General features: G+C 39.9%; 1 protein-coding gene across 1 annotated transcript in view; it reads right to left on the reverse strand.

The window, feature by feature from the left end:
* Nucleotides 1-17,149, reverse strand: part of LOC106578564 (cadherin-18) — a 227,641-nt gene that overhangs the window by 25,131 nt on the left and 185,361 nt on the right. Inside the window, exon 9 of the mRNA XM_014157549.2 lies at nt 192-313. Coding sequence (XP_014013024.1) covers nt 192-313 — 122 coding nt within the window. The remainder of the gene's footprint in view (nt 1-191; nt 314-17,149) is intronic.

A 17,149-nucleotide genomic window follows, 5' to 3' on the forward strand; every position in this document is an offset into this window, starting at 1 on the left:
TTATTGAGTAGCACTTTCATTCAAACTCAAACTTTCTGAACCCCCCCCAATTTTTTTAAAATATAAGCTACTTATTTTCTTTCACTCAAGTTTTTGTTGCCATGGTGACATGATTAAACTCACTCTTAAAAATGTATTAGCTGCACCTTATCACCGCCCCCTCCACTCATGTGTATGTGCATGATGCTCACCTGTCCTGGCCTCGAGCTCTCACAAACAACGACCTCCTCGTCTGTTTTAATTTCAGGAGGGTTGTCGTTCACATCCAACACCTGCAACGTGACTCGGACGTGGCTGAGGAGGCTGGGGTTGTCTGGATAAAACATCAACACAAACACTCATGAAGAATATTAAAACACACAAGTGAGAATAGGTAGAGAAGTTAGGCAGGTCTGAAATGTTTTCCTGCACCACAGTAATGAAAATGAGCTTTGTGATTTACATAAATTCACAAAAAAATGCACCAACACAGTTATATTAACAATATTCCACTTTTCATGTAGCCTAAATTTGACCAGCTAATAGCCTAACTACGATCAAGCAACATTATGAAAAAACGTTCAAGTCCTGTTGCTGCAGGATTACAACAATACAGGGCAAATTAAGATCCTACAACTATATGGCAGAGGTGGGCAAACTTTTTGGCTCAAGGGTCACCTCAGGATTTCGAAATTCAAGCAAGGGCCGTACAGATATATTTTTTTTAACGATTTGTTTGTTGAAATCAATATGTGGGCCAGAAAAAGGGTAATTATTTGAAAATATATAGGTCTGTTACAATTTATAAATTCTTTCTATCTAGTTTTATAAGTTCAAGAGTGGGTTCAAGTTTTTATCAAAACATTAAATAAACTCCCCTCAAAAAATATAGAACTTTCCGTCCTTAATTTGCCCACCCCAGATATATAGCATACATCTTTGAACAAATACATTCACAAGGATGTAGAAGAATCACAAGGATATCATATTTTTAAAGCATCTTGGAGTAGGAGTGCTGGACAGAAAATTCTCCAGTGTTAAATAAAATACAATGAACACGGTGTTAAATCAAAAACGCTGTCTCCCATGTTGGTTACAAGGCGGTACTTACTTAAATTAGGTAAGACAATAACGTTACCATTGGTGTATTCAAATTAGAGTTGAGGTGATGTCACCTTGTCCCCTTAATAATGAATCCAAGTGTTTGACATGGGGTAGGGGACCAGTAACTTGATGATCAAACTTTATCAATGTAGAAGCAACAGTAATGTTTTTATACTTTGGTCTTGATAGTTTGATATTGTTTCATCCAGTTACCATCCAAAAACATATTTAACACAATACAATACATATTTCACAAGGCCTTATTTTGCGGGCCTAGTTTTAACCTAAAACATGGGCCTGAAACTCTAACATTGTTTTGAAAAAAAACATCATTATCATATTTATCCACCATGCTCTATTGCAGGTAGATTTATTTACATTTACATCATTTAGCAGACACTCTTATCCAGAGCAACTTACAGCAGTGAATGCATACATTTCATTTCATTTCATGCATTTTTTTTTTGTACTGGCCCCCCGTGGGAATCAAACCCACAACCCTGGCGTTGCAAACACCATGCTCTACCAACTGAGCCACGTATATTTGCGCAATTGACTGATTCATTAATTGAGCTTATGCAAATGAAATATAAATTACAAACATTTTCTAAAGTAATCCAATATCTTACATGGATTTGTTGCACCCATTACTGAAACAGTTGTTCCAGTTCAGATGCTTTAGGTAATATAATAACTTAGTATTCCCAACCCTGGCTGTCGTTTTGAATACAGGTTGCGGGTGATTAAAATTGTCAAAAGTTGGACATCCCCCACTGGATGAATTCCAATAGGAATCACCTTACAAGCCAGAGTAATGTGATTTGCAGGCCTCATGTGGTGTAAACGATGAGTTTCAGGTCATTGTATTACACTCTTAGAAAAAAAAGATGTACCGTAATTTCCGGACTATTAAGTGCACCTGAATATAAGCCGCACCCACTGAAATAAATGTTTATTTTATTTTGAACATAAATAAGCCGCACATGTCTATAAGCCGCAGGTGCCTACCGGTACATTGAAACAAATTAACTTTACACAGGCTTTAACGAAACACGGCTTGTAAAAAAAATAAATAGGCTTTAACGAAACACGGCTTGTAACAAAAATAAATAGGCTTTAACGAAACACGGCTTGTAACAAAAAATTAAAAATTAGCAGTAAGCTTTAGTTGACTTTTTGCACTGAGTCAATTCCTCACGCTGCTGTTTCCAACGTCTTATCGTCGACTCATTAAGACCAAGCTCCCGTGCAGCAGATCTATTTCCTTTTCCAACAGCCAGATCAATCGCCTTCAACCTGAAAGCTGCATCATATGCATTTCTCCGTGTCTTTGCCATGATGAGGGTGACAAAATGACTACCGTAATCAGAATGATGGGAAGTTTGAGAGCGCTCAATTTAATCTAAACAGTAAACAAAAAAGTTGTTTGACCTTAACCCGTTCGGCAATTTCATTGGTCTAATGAAAGCTTCATGCCGCCAAAAAACTGAGCACGTCACAGAATGTGTTTTTTTGGAGAAAAAAAAATTGAAAGCGGGTAAAATCCATATATTAGCCGCGTCATTGTTTAAGCTGCGAGGTTCAAAGCGTGGGAAAAAAGTTGCGGCTTATAGTCCGGAATTTACGGTAGATTTTTTCCAAAAGGGATACAACACTTGTCACTGTAGTGGTACCCTGTAAGATCATCGTTTGTGCATTTAGTTATAAGTAATGATGGGGAAATGAAGGTTTCCAGCCAATTGTATCGAAAATAGGTGCATTACTCAAGGCTTTGATCAACACAGTATACGCTACTTGCACCTGCTGGTCAAAATAATTTAAAGCAGTCAAATTATTATAGATGACATCTCACACCCCATAGCGCGTCCTTTTTGTTTTCTACCAAACCAATCAGGTGGTTGTGCGACGAAACAAAGCTTCAGACGCCATTGATAAAGTACTTCTGATAAAGTGATGAAGGCATTGGCACACTGCTTTGAGGTACACTGCTTGGCGATTAGCTGGCATCAAACGTAACATCACTAATTAAAGTGCATAATTGTACCCCATTTCATAACACAGCCCACATCAGGGCTACAAGTCTGGTTGCATAATTCCGGAGACTTGGTTGAAGTCCTGGTTGAAGGTTCTGATTTCCTGCTTCTGTTTCCAAGAAACTTCCAAACAGGGTTTCTGGAAAACCTGGGAATTTAGAAAAGTTGCCTGAATTTTGCAACCCTACCTTTAAGTCACTTTATAATGGCTTGCAAAGTGATTATAGCAAAGCTATCCAACAGTTGGATATTGTATTCACCTGCATCCTGCATTCAGAATGCATGCCATCGTTAGAATCCTGTATTTAAACTGGAACAAACATTTAAATAACGGGTGCATAAATTAATGTTATTTATCTCTGTGAAGGTTTTGGGGAGTTTCTCCAATTCTTCTCTGCAGATCCTCTAAAGCTCTGTCAGGTTGGATGGGGATTGTCGCTGCACAGCTATTTTTAGGTCTCTCCAGAGATGTTCGATCAGGTTCAAGTCCGGGCTCTGGCTGGGCCACTCAAGGACATTCAGAGATTTGTCCCGAAGCCACTCCTGCATTGTCTTGGCTGTGTGCTCAGGGTCATTGTCCTGTTGGAAGGTGAACCTTCGCCCTAGTCTGAGGTATTGAGTGCTCTGGAGGAGTTTTCATCAAGGATCTCTCTGTATTTTGCTCTGTTCATCCTTCCCTCGATTTTAACTAGTTTCCCAGTCCCTGCCGCTGAAAAACATAGTTCAACATAGAAATGGTGCTTGGTTTCCTCCAGATGTGACGCTTGGCATTCAGGCCAAATAGTTCAATCTTGGTTTCATCAGACCAGAGAATCTTGTTTCTCATGGTCTGAGAGTCCGTTAGGTGCCTTTTTGCAAACTCCAAGCGGGCTGTCATGTTCCTTTTACTGAGGAGTGACTTCCGTCTAGCCACTCTACCATAAAGTCGTGATTGGTGGAGTAATGCAGAGATGGTTCTCCTTCTGGAAGTTTCTCCCATCTCACAGAAGATCTCTGGAGCTCTGTCAGAGAGACAATCGGGATTTTGGTTATCTCCCTGACCAAGGCCCTTCTCCTACAGCTTAGTTTGGTCAAGGCGACCAACTCTAGGAAGAGTCTTGGTGGTTCCAAACTTCATCCATTTAAGAAGGATGGAGGCCACTGTGTTCTTGGGGACCATCAATGCTGCAGAAATGTTTTGGTACCCTTCCCCAGATCTGTGCCTCGACATAATGCTGTATCGGCGCTCTATAGACAATTCCTTCGACCTCATGGCTTGGTTTTTGCTCTGACATGCCCTGTCAACTGTGGGACCTTATATAGATAGGTGTGTGCCTTTCCAAATCATGTCCAATCAATTGAATTTACCACAGGTGGACTCCAATCAAGTTGCAGAAATACTCAAGGAAGATGGAAACAGGATGCACCTGAGCTCAATTTCGAGTCTCCTAGCAAAGGGTCTGAATACTTCTGTATAATAATAATGTATTTTAAAAAAAAAGAAATTCTAAATTTGCAAAAACCTGTTTTCGCTTTGTCATTATGGGATATTGTGTGTAGATTGATGAGGGAAATACTTTTTTAATACATTTTAGATTTAGGCTGTAACTTAACAAAATATGGAAAAAGTCAAGGGATCCGAATAATTCCTAAATGCACTGTAGATATCTAAACAAACAATTCTAAACCTGTAATAGAGCATGTTGGGGAATACAATAGTGATGGGCGTGGTTTTGGTTCAAAGTGATGTGTATGAGTTGCAGGCCACTGTATTAGGCTAAAACTAGGCCCTCTGTGACGTTCGTCGTTAGGAGTAGACCAAGGCGCAGCGTGAGTTGGGTTCATCATATTTATTGATAAATTAGAACCAGCAAAAACAATAAACAATACAACGAACGAAAAGCTAGGCAACACAAAGACAAGATCCCACAACTGACTGTGGGAAAAAGGGCTGCCTAAGTATGATTCCCAATCAGAGACAACGAATGACAGCTGCCTCTGATTGGAAACCATACTCGGCCAATCAAAGAAAAAAACAACATAGACATACAACACATAGAATGCCCACCCCATGTCACACCCTGACCTAACCAAACAGAGAAAAACGTCTCTCTCAGGTCAGGGCGTGACAGCCTCAAAATAAGGCCTTATGAAATACATATGGTATTGTGTTATACAGTGCCTTCAAAAGTATTCAGACCCCTTAACTTATTCCACATTTTGTTGTGTAACAGCCTGAATTCAAACTGGATTAATTAGATTTTTTCTCTCTCACCCATCTACACACAATACCCCATAATGACAAAGTCAAAACATGTTTCTAGATATTTTAGCAAATTTATTGAAAATGAAACACAGAAATATCTCCTTTAAATACAGTGATGGAAAAAAGTATTTGATCCCCTGCTGATTTTGTACGTTTGCCCACTGACAAAGAAATGATCAGTCTATAATTTTAATGGTAGGTTTATTTGAACAGTGAGAGACAGAATAACAACAACAAAAAATCCAGAAAAACGCATGTCAAAGATATTATAAATTGATTTGCGTTTTAATGAGGGAAATACGTTTTTGACCCCTCTGCAAAACATGACTTAGTACTTGGTGGCAAAACTCTTGTTGGCAATCACAGAGGTCAGACGTTTCTTGTAGTTGGCCACCAGGTTTGCACACATCTCAGGAGGGATTTTGTCCCACTCCTCTTTGCAGATCTTCTCCAAGTCATTAAGGTTTCGAGGCTGACGTTTGGCAACTCAAACCTTCAGCTCCCTCCACAGATTTTCTATGGGATTAAGGTCTGGAGACTGGCTAGGCCACTCCAGGACCTTAATGTGCTTCTTCTTGAGCCACTCCTTTGTTGCCTTGGCCGTGTGTTTTGGGTTATTGTCATGCTGGAATACCCATCCACGACCCATTTTCAATGCCCTGGCTGAGGTAAGGAGGTTCTCACCCAAGATTTGATGGTACATGGCCCCGTCCATCGTCCCTTTGATGCGGTGAAGTTGTCCTGTCCCCTTAGCAGAAAAACACCCCCAAAGCATAATGTTTCTACCTCCATGTTTGACGGTGGGGATGGTGTTCTTGGGGTCAGAGGCAGCATTCCTCCTCCTCCAAACACGGCGAATTGAGTTGATGCCAAAGAGCTCCATTTTGGTCTCATCTGACCACAACACTTTCACCCAGTTGTCCTCTGAATCATTCAGATGTTCATGGGCAAACTTCAGATGGGCATGTATATATGCTTTCTTGAGCAGGGGGACCTTGCGGGCGCTGCGGGATTTCAGTCCTTCACGACGTAGTGTGTTACCAATTGTTTTCTTGGTGACTATGGTCCCAGCTGCCTTGAGATCATTGACAAGATCCTCCCGTGTAGTTCTGGGCTGATTCCCCACCGTTCTCATGATCATTGCAACTCCACGAGGTGAGATCTTGCATGGAGCCTCAGGCCGAGGGAGATTGACAGTTCTTTTGTGTTTCTTCCATTTGCGAATAATCGCACCAACTGTTGTGACCTTCTCACCAAGCTGCTTGGCGATGGTCTTGTAGCCCATTCCAGCCTTATGTAGGTCTACAATCTTGTCCCTGACATCCTTGGTGAGCTCTTTGGTCTTGGCCATGGTGGAGAGTTTGGAATCTGATCGATTGATTGCTTCTGTGGACAGGTGTCTTTTATACAGGTAACAAACTGAGATTAGGAGCACTCCCTTTAAGAGTGTGCTCCTAATCTCAGCTCGTTACCTGTATAAAAGACACCTGGGAGCCAGAAATCTTTCTGATTGAGAGGGGGTCAAATACTTATTTCCCTCCATTAAAATGCAAATCAATTTATAACATTTTTGACATGCGTTTTTATGGATTTTTGTGTTGTTATTCTGTCTCTCACTGTTCAAATAAACCTACCATTAAAATTATAGACTGATCATTCCTTTGTCAGTAGGCAAACGTACAAAATCAGCAGGGGATCAAATACTTTTTTCCCTCACTGTAAGTATTCACACCCCTTTGCTATGTCACTCGAAACAGAGCTCAGGTGCATACAATTTATTTTGAGCATCCTCGATCTGTAAATACAACTTGATTGAAATCCACCTGTGGCCAAATAAATTGTTTGGATATGATTTAGAAAAACCCCTACCTTTCTATATAATATTCAACAGTTGACAGTGCATGTCCAAGCAGAAACTATAAAATGAAGTCAAGGATATGGCTGTAGCTCTCCTTGGTATAATTGTGATGAGGCAAATATCTTGGGAAGGGTATAAAACAATTTCTAGTGTTGAAAGTTTCCAAGAGCACAGTGGTCTCCATCATTGGGAAATGGAAAAAGTATGGAACTACCTCAACTCTGCCTAGAGCTTGCCCTCCGACCAAAATGAGCAAACGGGAAAGAAAGGTGTTGGTCAGGGAGGTGACCAAGAAGCCAATGACCACTCTGACAGAACTACAGTGTTCTTTGGCTGAGATGGGAGAACCTACCAGAAGGACAACAGTCTCTACACCAATTTGGGTTTTATGGGAGAGTGGCCAGATGGAAGCCACATCTGATAAAACGGCACTAGACCACACACCTGGAGTTTACAAAAAGTAATGTGAAAGACTTTGAGAGGAAAAATAATTTGCGGTCTGATGAGACAAAAATGTAACTCTTTGGCCTGAATGCAAAGTGCCATGTCTGGAGAAAACCAGGCACATCTCATCACCAGTCTAACACCATCCCTACCGCAAATCATGGTAGTGGCAGCATCATGCTATGCGGACACTTTTCAGCGGTTGTGACTGGAAGACTGCTAAGGATAGAGGGAACAATGAATGGAGCCAAATACAGACAAATCCTTGATAAAAACCTGCTTCAGAGTGCTAACAACCTTAGATTGGGGGTAAAGATGTAGGTTCCAACAGGACAATGGCCCAAAGCATATAGCGAAACAATGCTGGAATGGCTTCAGAACAAGAATGTGAAAGTCCATGAAAGCTCAGACTTGCATCCCATTGATAATCTGTGGAAAGACTTGAAGATTTCTGTTCACTCCCCTCCCCCTCTAATTTAACATTGTTTGAGAAAATCTGCAAGGAAGAATGGGAGAAAATTGCCAAATCCAGATTTTCAAATCTGACACAGACATACCCAAATGACTCAAAGCCTAAAGTGCTTCCACAAAGTATTGACTAGGAAGTGTGCATACTTATGTAAAGGAAATATTTCTGTATTTAATTTTCAATAAATTCTTTAAACATGTTTTCACATTGTGATTATGGGTTATTGTGTGTAGATGGGTGAGGAAAAAGGTCACTAATTAGTAAGGTACTCTCCACACCTGGTTGTCTAGGGCTTAATTGAAAGGAAAAAACAAAAACCTGCAAACACTAGGCTGTCCATGGAATGACTTTGTCACCCCCTGCACTTAGCAGTGTGTTAATTTAACACTGTTCCGAGGTGTATATGGGTCCACAGACTCCACACTTCCAGTGTTGATTTAAGACTCAGTGTTATGTATTTATCTGGATAATTTGCTGTGTGATCTAAGATCAGGTTACCCCCTGTTCACATTGGCTAATTGTATTCATTAAGATCTTAACTGCAAAACTGATCCAATATCAGCACTCATACTCTGAGGCGCTTTATGAATACAGGTCCTTAAGTAAAGATAACACAAACTGATAAATTGGTTTCCAGTGCATCTTACTTTGCACACCAAGGACATATTGAGTCCTTAAAATGGACTTGTATCACACTGTTTCTACATTAGATTTTCTAATAAAACAAAAACTAAACTATTCAGCAAGATATTCTAGGAGTAGGAGAAGATGATAAGTCATGAAGCAATATGTTTCTTAACTTGGAAGCCAAAGAAACATAAAAAACAATATATTTGTTGTTTTAGTTCATTTAGCATGTTGTGGGTGATGGATCATTTGTTCGCCATGGGCGATTATTCAGAATATCAGAGTAAGGGCCCAGTACTACTAAACCATGTGCGGGTGTCCATTCATGTGTATATGGACCATTCTCTCTGGCTGACGAATAACCGCTCTGATTTCGCTGATGCATTCAAGGGAAAATGCATGCATTTATGCAAGTACTGTACACTGAACAAAAATATAAAGAAAACATGTAATGTGTCGGTCCCATGTTTCATGAGCTGAAATAAAAGATTGCAGACATTTTTCAAATGCACAAAAAGCTTATCATTTCTTTACATCCCTGTTAATGAGCATTTCCCCTTTGCCAAGATAATCCATCCACCTGACAGGTGTGGCGTATCAAGAAACTGATTAAAAAGAATGATCAATACACAGGTGCACCTTGTGCTGGGGACAATTAATGTACAGTTTTGTCACACAAAACAATAGCAAACCTGACTCAGTTACACTAGCTCTGTCAGGAGGAATGGGCCAAAATTCACCCAACTTATTTTTCATTATTTTGTATTTTTTCATTTCACCTTTATTTAACCAGGTAAGCTAGTTGAGAACAAGTTCTCATTTACAACTGCGACCTGGCCAAGATAAAGCAAAGCAGTGCGTCACAAACAACAACACAGAGTTACACATGGAATAAACAAACATACAGTCAATAATACAATAGAAAAAGTCTTATTGTGGGATGCATGTGGAAGGCTACCTGAAACGTTTGACCCAAGTTAAACAATTTAAAGGCAATGCTACCAAATACTAATTGAGTGTATGTAAACTTCTGACCCACTGGGAATGTGAAGAAATAAATAAAAGCTGAAATAAATCATTCTCTCTACTATTATTCTGACATTTCACATTCTTAAAATAAAGTGTTGATCCTAACTGACCTAAGACAGGGCATTTTCACTAGGATTAAATGTCAGGAGTTGTGAAAAACTGAGTTTAAATATCTTTGGCTAAGGTGTATGCAAACTTCCGACTTCAACTTTACACATATTTAGCAGGTGTTATTGTGGGTGTAGTGAAATGCTTGTGTTCCTAGCTCCAACAGTGCAGTAATATCCAACAATTCACAACAATACACACAAATCTAAAAGTAAATTAATGAATAAAAGTAAAATAAAGAAATATATAAATATTAAATATTAGTACGAGTAATGTCGGAGTGGCATTGACTAAAATACAGTAGAATAGAATATATAATATGCAAATAAAATGAGTAAAGCAGTATGTTAATAACAGCAGTATGTAAAGTGATTAGTGTTCCATTATTAAAGTGACCAGTGATTCCAAGACGATGTATATAAGGCAGCAGCCTCTAAGGTGAAGGGTTGAGTAACCGGGTGGTAGCAGGCTAGTGATGGCTATTTAACAATCTGATGGCCTTGAGATAGAAGCTGTTTTTCAGTCCCAGCTTTGATGCACCTGTACTGACCTCGTCTTCTGGATGATAGTAGGGTGAACAGGCTGTGGCTCGGGTGGTAGATGTCCTTGATTATCTTTTTAGCCTTCCTGTGACATCGGGTGCTATAGGTGTCCTGGAAGGTAGGCAGTGTGCCCCCGTTGATGCATTGGTCAGACCTCACCACCATCTGAAGAGCCCTGCGGTTGCAGGCAGTGCAGTTGCCATACCAGGCGGTGATACAGCCCGACAAGATGCTCTCAATTGTGCATCTGTAAAAGTTTGTGAGGGTTTTAGGGTCCAAGCCAAATGTCTTCAGCCTCCTGAGGTTGCTGTTGCACCTTCTTCACCACACTACAAAGTGAGGGTCGAACATTTCAGATCGTCAGTGATGTGTACGCCGAGGAACTTGAAGCTTTCCACCTTCTCCACTGCGGTCCCGTCATTGTGGATAGGGGCGGGATCCATCTGCCTTTTCCACAATCAGCTCCTTTGTTTTGTTGATGTTGAGGGAGAGGTTATTATCCTAGTGCCTCTCCGCCAGGGCCCTCACCTTCTCCCTGTAGGCTGTCTTGTCATTGTTGGTAATCAAGCCTACTACTGTTGTGTCATCTGCAAACTTGATGATTGAGTTGGAGGCGTGTGTGACCACACAGTCATGGGTGAACAGGGAGTACAGGAGGGAGCTGAGTACGCACCCTTGTGGAGCCCCTGTGTTGAGGATCAGTGAAGTGGAGGTGTTGTTTCCTACCTTCACCACCTGTTGTCGGCCCGCCAGGACCCAGTGGCGCAGGGCGAGGTTCAGACCCAGGGCCCCGAGCTTGATGATGAGCTTGGAGGTTAATAGGGTGTTGAAGGCTGAGCTATAGTCAATGAACAGCATTCTTACATATGTATTCCTCTTGTCTAGGTGGGATAGGGCAGTGTTCAATGCAATTGCATTGTCTGTGAATCTATTTATCTATTGTCAGGTAAGGTGGAGGTGATACGACCCTTAACTAGCCTCTCAAAGCACTTCATGATGACAGAAGTGAGTGCTGCGGGGCGAAGGTCCTTTAGTTCAGTTACCTTTGCTTTCCTGACAACAGGAACAATGGTGGACATCTTGAAGCAAGTGGGGACAGCAGACTGGGATAGGGAGAGATTGAATATGTCCTTAAAAACTCCAGCCAGCTGGTCTGCGCATGCTCTGAGGATACGGCTAGGGATACCGTCTGGGCTGCCAGCCTTGCGAGGGTTAACCCCCTCGAACGTCTTACTCACATCGGCCATGTAGAAGGAGAGCCCACAGTCCTTGGGAGCGGGCCACATTAATGGCACTGTGTTATCCTTAAAGCAGGCGAAGAATGTGTTTAGCTTGTCTGGGAGTAAGACGTCGGTGTCCACGACGTGACTGGTTTTCCCTCTGTTATCCGTGATTGTCTGTAGACCCTGCCACATATGTCTCGATTCTGAGCCGTTGAATTGCGACTCTCTGCCTGTTTGATTGCCTTAAAACATTCCATGTTGCTTTCATATTTTTGGTCAGTGTACATGTAATGTATATTAGGTGCTCAATTTACTGAAACAGCATATTGAAATAATTTGAGGTGACACAAGGGACACTTGTGTGTATTTTGTTATTGCTCTGCATCATGTTGAGATTTTCATGCCGAGATGATAATTTTCCATCTGCAATTGTGACACTTTCTCTTTTTAAATGTTATGATACTACAGTATATTGTATGACAATACTCATACTATGAGTTTACAATCTGGAGAAAAAAGCTGTAAAGCATGGTATATTCTCCACTTTATACCAGTTTCCCAGACAGAGATTAGGCCTAGCCCGAGACTAAAAAGCACTTTCAATGCATGGAAATAAACGATTGAGAGTACATGCAATAAACAGACCAATGGAACGCAGACGTGGGGTATAGAACGAGGACACCATCATTGACACCCATTCAAAAAAATCAGATCTAACAAAGTGGATATTTGTCAAATCCATCATGATTTACAATATGTGTTCTAACAGGCCCACAATGTGGATACAAAAATCAGATTTGGATATATTTGGCTATTTTCGCTGCAGAATGTAGAAGTTGTCATTTTTGGCTTTAGAAAAAATATCTGGTGAATGCTAACTCCCGTTTGAATAAACTGGTAGCATAACACTAACAAATGGCTGTAAATTTACTGTAAAACTTTTACAGTTAGCTGCTGTAATCTATATTACAGTACAGTCCTGTAAACAGCAATGCATTATGGGGCCTCAATGGCATTCCGCTACACTGCTGCAAAATTACAGCAAATACAGTAAAGTACAATGTTGTGGGAAGCAAAATAATCTCTGGCTCATTAACATATTTTGAGCACCCATTAGTGAGAATGATGTACACCACAGACTATATTTACTGGATATCAGTACCATCCTACTTAATACAGTACCATAGTGTATTTTTGGACTCTAGAAATATTTTCTTGTAAATCTACAGCAATTTACTGATTCAGTACCACTCAACAGCCTTTTGTGGATGCATGGTATTGTTGTTAAAGTTCTCTAAATAACACATTTTGGAGGTGTGCCTTATAAGATGCAATACTTGTTGCACCTGTTAGACTACTGTACCAATATAAGTGATCTGTGGTAGTAGTTCCTTAGAAATTAAATGTGTATAGGGATCAGATCAGAGTGCCAGCATGTCACAAAACCTTAATTGGGGAGTTTTTAGCCTTGTCCTTTTGATCTGTTTTGCCCTGTAGTCGCTGCCAGTTTGTAAGCCTTTGTTTAGGCCTAGGGGAGTGCAAGTGATATAAAAACACAAAATATTTTGGAGTACGCTGTAATATAATTCCATACTCACTTTTAGCAATTGCTGTAGATTTATTAAAATGTAATTTAACAATAAAGTACTGTTATGCTATATATTTACTGCAGCACCCGTGAGTAAGTCTAAGTAAGATAATAAAAAAATCCCCATCAAAATCCGTCAGTTTAAGCTAGAGATATTTTTTGCATGTGCTGCGTCTCAATCCACTGCATCTGCCTATGTTGTGCTTCCATATCTGCGGTAGTTGGCCAAGCTACAGCAGTGTTTGTCAGACCATGAGACATCCAGAAAATCAGTCTTCTCACGACGTCTGTAGTGTCCAAATGGTTTGGCATGCAAACTATTATGATAGACGTTTTTCTCTACGAACCCCACAAGGATCACGGGACTCGTCTGAAATCAGTAATGATGATGTGCCAACTTCTGTCTGTAGCGTCCGAACTGTTTGAGCTACAAACTAAAATATATTATGTGTCACAACGTCGACTAAAGGTGGCGCCTCTCCTCGTTCGGGCGGCGCTCGGTGGTCGTCGTCGCCGGCCTACTAGCTGCCACTGATCCTCTCTTCATTTTTCTTTTGGTGAGGTCTGGTTTATGTGTGCACCTGTATTGTGTTAGATCGTTAGTGGGGGTTATTTAGTCTCTGTTTAGGTTTGGGGATTGTGCGGGATTGTTTTGTCTGGTTTGGTCAGGTTGGGGTTTTAGGCATTTCCCTCTGCATTTTTGTGTAGTAAGGCTGCGAGTTTTTGGGCTGCGCCCCTACTCTGCTTTTCGGGCTCTTACTGTGTTGTATTTTTGCCATGCCTTACATGTTGTTGGCAGTTTGGACTATTGCCTATTAAAATTCAATATTTTATCAAATAGGCGACATGAATTGTATTTCAGGCCGGTGAAATAAAGTAATGATGGACTGTCTTTTCTATTTGCTCATTTGAGCTTTTCTTGCCATAATATGGACTTGGTCTTTTACCAAATAGGGCTATCTTCTGTATACCACCCCTATCTTGTCACAACACAACTGATTGGCTCAAACACATTAAGAAGGAAAGAAATATCACAAATTAACAAGGCACACTTTTTAATTGAAATACATTCCAGGTGACTACCTCATGAACCTGGTTGAGAGAATGCCAAGCATGTGCAAAGCTATCATCAAGGCAAAGGGTGGCTACTTTGAAGAATGTCAAATATAAAATATATTTTCATTTGTTTAATACTTTTTTGATTACTACATGATTCCATATGTGTTATTTCATAGTTTTGATGTCTTTTCTATTATTATACAATGTAAAAATAAAGTAAAAGTAGGTGTATCCAAACTTTTAACTGTACTATATATAAACAATAGCCTAAATGAAGGCTAATTTTGGTGGGTGGCAATTAGGAGCTTCTGTATGTATCCTGCATGGGGGGGATGTGTGTGGCTTTTCCATTGTATTGGTCAAACTCTTACCTGCTCTATTCTTTTAAGTTCAGGACTAGGCTCAATCTGTGTCTGGGAAAAATGCCCATTTTAAAGAAATCAGTCTTGATATAGAAACATATTTTTCACAATTTTGATGGGAAAAGTTTAAACATGCCCATTGTACCTTTTGCATACTAAAGAGAGGCAAAGCGATAAAGACAAATGTGTATGCAGCCTCCGCGTCAGTTGGTGAGGGATTGCCTAATTGTGATTACAAATTAGCCTGATAGGAATTCCTGAAGTCGTCGGGGCTCGAATTGATTTAATTAATTTACAACCTAATATTAAGAATTCAAAGAACAGTGGAACGTTGACTAATTTGATAATTGATTATTTAATAGGAAATATAGCTAAGGACACAAATGTCTGACTGTTCCATTTAAACCAATGCTATAAATATGCAAATATTTGATTTATTGTATGTATAACTTTTTTAGCATTTTCTTACCAAACGGTTTTACATTTATAAATCATAATATCAGTCTATACTGTATAGGATGTGCACATTTATGGTATAAGTTCCACAATGTCCTAGCAATAGAAAAACAAAATAGCCTAAACTTGAAGCATATCGATGTGGGTGTGAGAATATTTTTTTGTTAGTTATTGGTTAGATTTGGCATGTGCAAGTTGAGGTCATTAGCTAGGTTTCTATCCAATTGGTGATAGATTTTCAAGTGAATAAAAAAAAAATGTGCATAAAACAATATGCACATTTTCCCACTGGAGATGTGCTTCCATCAAATTGACTTTTAATAGGATGATAATAATAGGCTGTGGGTGATGAGGTAGTGCACATATAATGTTAAAATCAAATTGAACTCTACTAATGGTTTTGGCTCCGGCCAACAGCGTTCAGATACAGTACTGGAGCTGCGAGCTGTTGGCCAAAGCGCATTTATAGACTGATGAGATTAATATGGATAAATGGCAGCCAAACATCAATGTTAATGTCACCAGAATAGGTCCCTTGATATTTATTGGAAAGGAGCATCAAGTGCATCACCTTGCACTTTCACTACCCTGTGAAGTTCATAATAACTTCCAGTGCCTTCAGAACGTATTCACAGCCCTTGACTTATTCCAAATGTTGTTGTCTTACAGTCAATGTACAAAATGGCTTACATACTGTAGATTCTCAACCACCTAAACACAATACCCCATAATGACAAAGTGAAAACATATTTTTAGAAATGTTTGCACATTTATTGAGAATGAAATAAAGAAATATCTCATTTACATAAGCATTTACACCCCTGAATCAATACTTTGTAGCAGCACCTTTGGCAGTGATTACAGCTTTGAGTCTTTCTGGGTAAGTCTATAAGAGCTTTACTCACCTGGATTGTGCAACATTTACCCATTAGTCTTTTCAAAATTCTTCAAGCTCTGTCAAATTGGTTGGAGGTCATTGCTAGACAACCATTTTCAGATCTTGCCATGGATTTTCAAGCAGATTTAAAGTCAAATCTGTAATTTGCCCGCTCAGGAACATTCACTGTCTTGTTGGTAAGCAACTCCAGTGTAAATTTGGCCTTGTGTTTTTGGTTATTGTCCTGCTGAAAGGTGAATTTATCTTCCAGTGTCTGTTGGAAAGCAGACTGAACTAGGGTTTCCTCTAGGATTTTGCCTATGCTTAGCTCCATTACGTTTATTTTTTTATCCTGAAATACTCCCCAGTCTTTAACGATTACAAGCATACCCATAACACCACTATGCTTGAAAATATAGACAGTGCTACTTGGTAATATGTTTGGGGCAAATGCAATACAACACAACACTTTATATTCAGGACAAAAAGTGAATTGCTTCGCCATATTTTTTGCAGCATTACTTTAGTGCCTTGTTGCTACAATAACAGTGCCATGTTTTGGAATATTTTATTTTGCACAGGCTTCCTTCTTTCCACTCTGTCAATTAGGTTAGTATTGTGGAGTAGCTACCATGTTGTTGATCCATTTTCAGTTTTCTTCTATCACAGCCATTAAACTTTGTAACTATTTTATAGTCCCCATTAGCCTCTTGGTGAAATCCCTGAGCGGTTTCCTTCCTATCCAGCAACTGAGTCAGGAAGGACACCTGTATTTCTATAGTGACTGGATGTATTGATGCACCATCCAAAGTGTAATAAATAACTTCACCATGCTCAAAAGGATTTTAAATGTCTGCTTTTTTTCTACCGATATGTGCCCTTCTTTGCAAGGCATTGGAAAACCTCTCTGGTTTTTGTGGTTGAATCTGTGTTTAAACCCATTGAGGCCGGTAAGAAGGCGGGCAAGAAAAACATTTAAGAGAGTGGAATATAATAAGAGTACATATGGATTGCTGCAGAAGAATATTGAACATGACGAGAGTGAGGATGAATTAACTGCGTTGGCAAAGTTTCTGCCTCGTCCTGATGGTGATGAATATGTTTTTCTTGCCCAGTCGGAGTGACATTTTTGGAGAGAATGGATCC

Source organism: Salmo salar, chromosome ssa19 (assembly GCF_905237065.1).
Source record: "Salmo salar chromosome ssa19, Ssal_v3.1, whole genome shotgun sequence".
Taxonomy (NCBI): domain Eukaryota; kingdom Metazoa; phylum Chordata; class Actinopteri; order Salmoniformes; family Salmonidae; genus Salmo; species Salmo salar.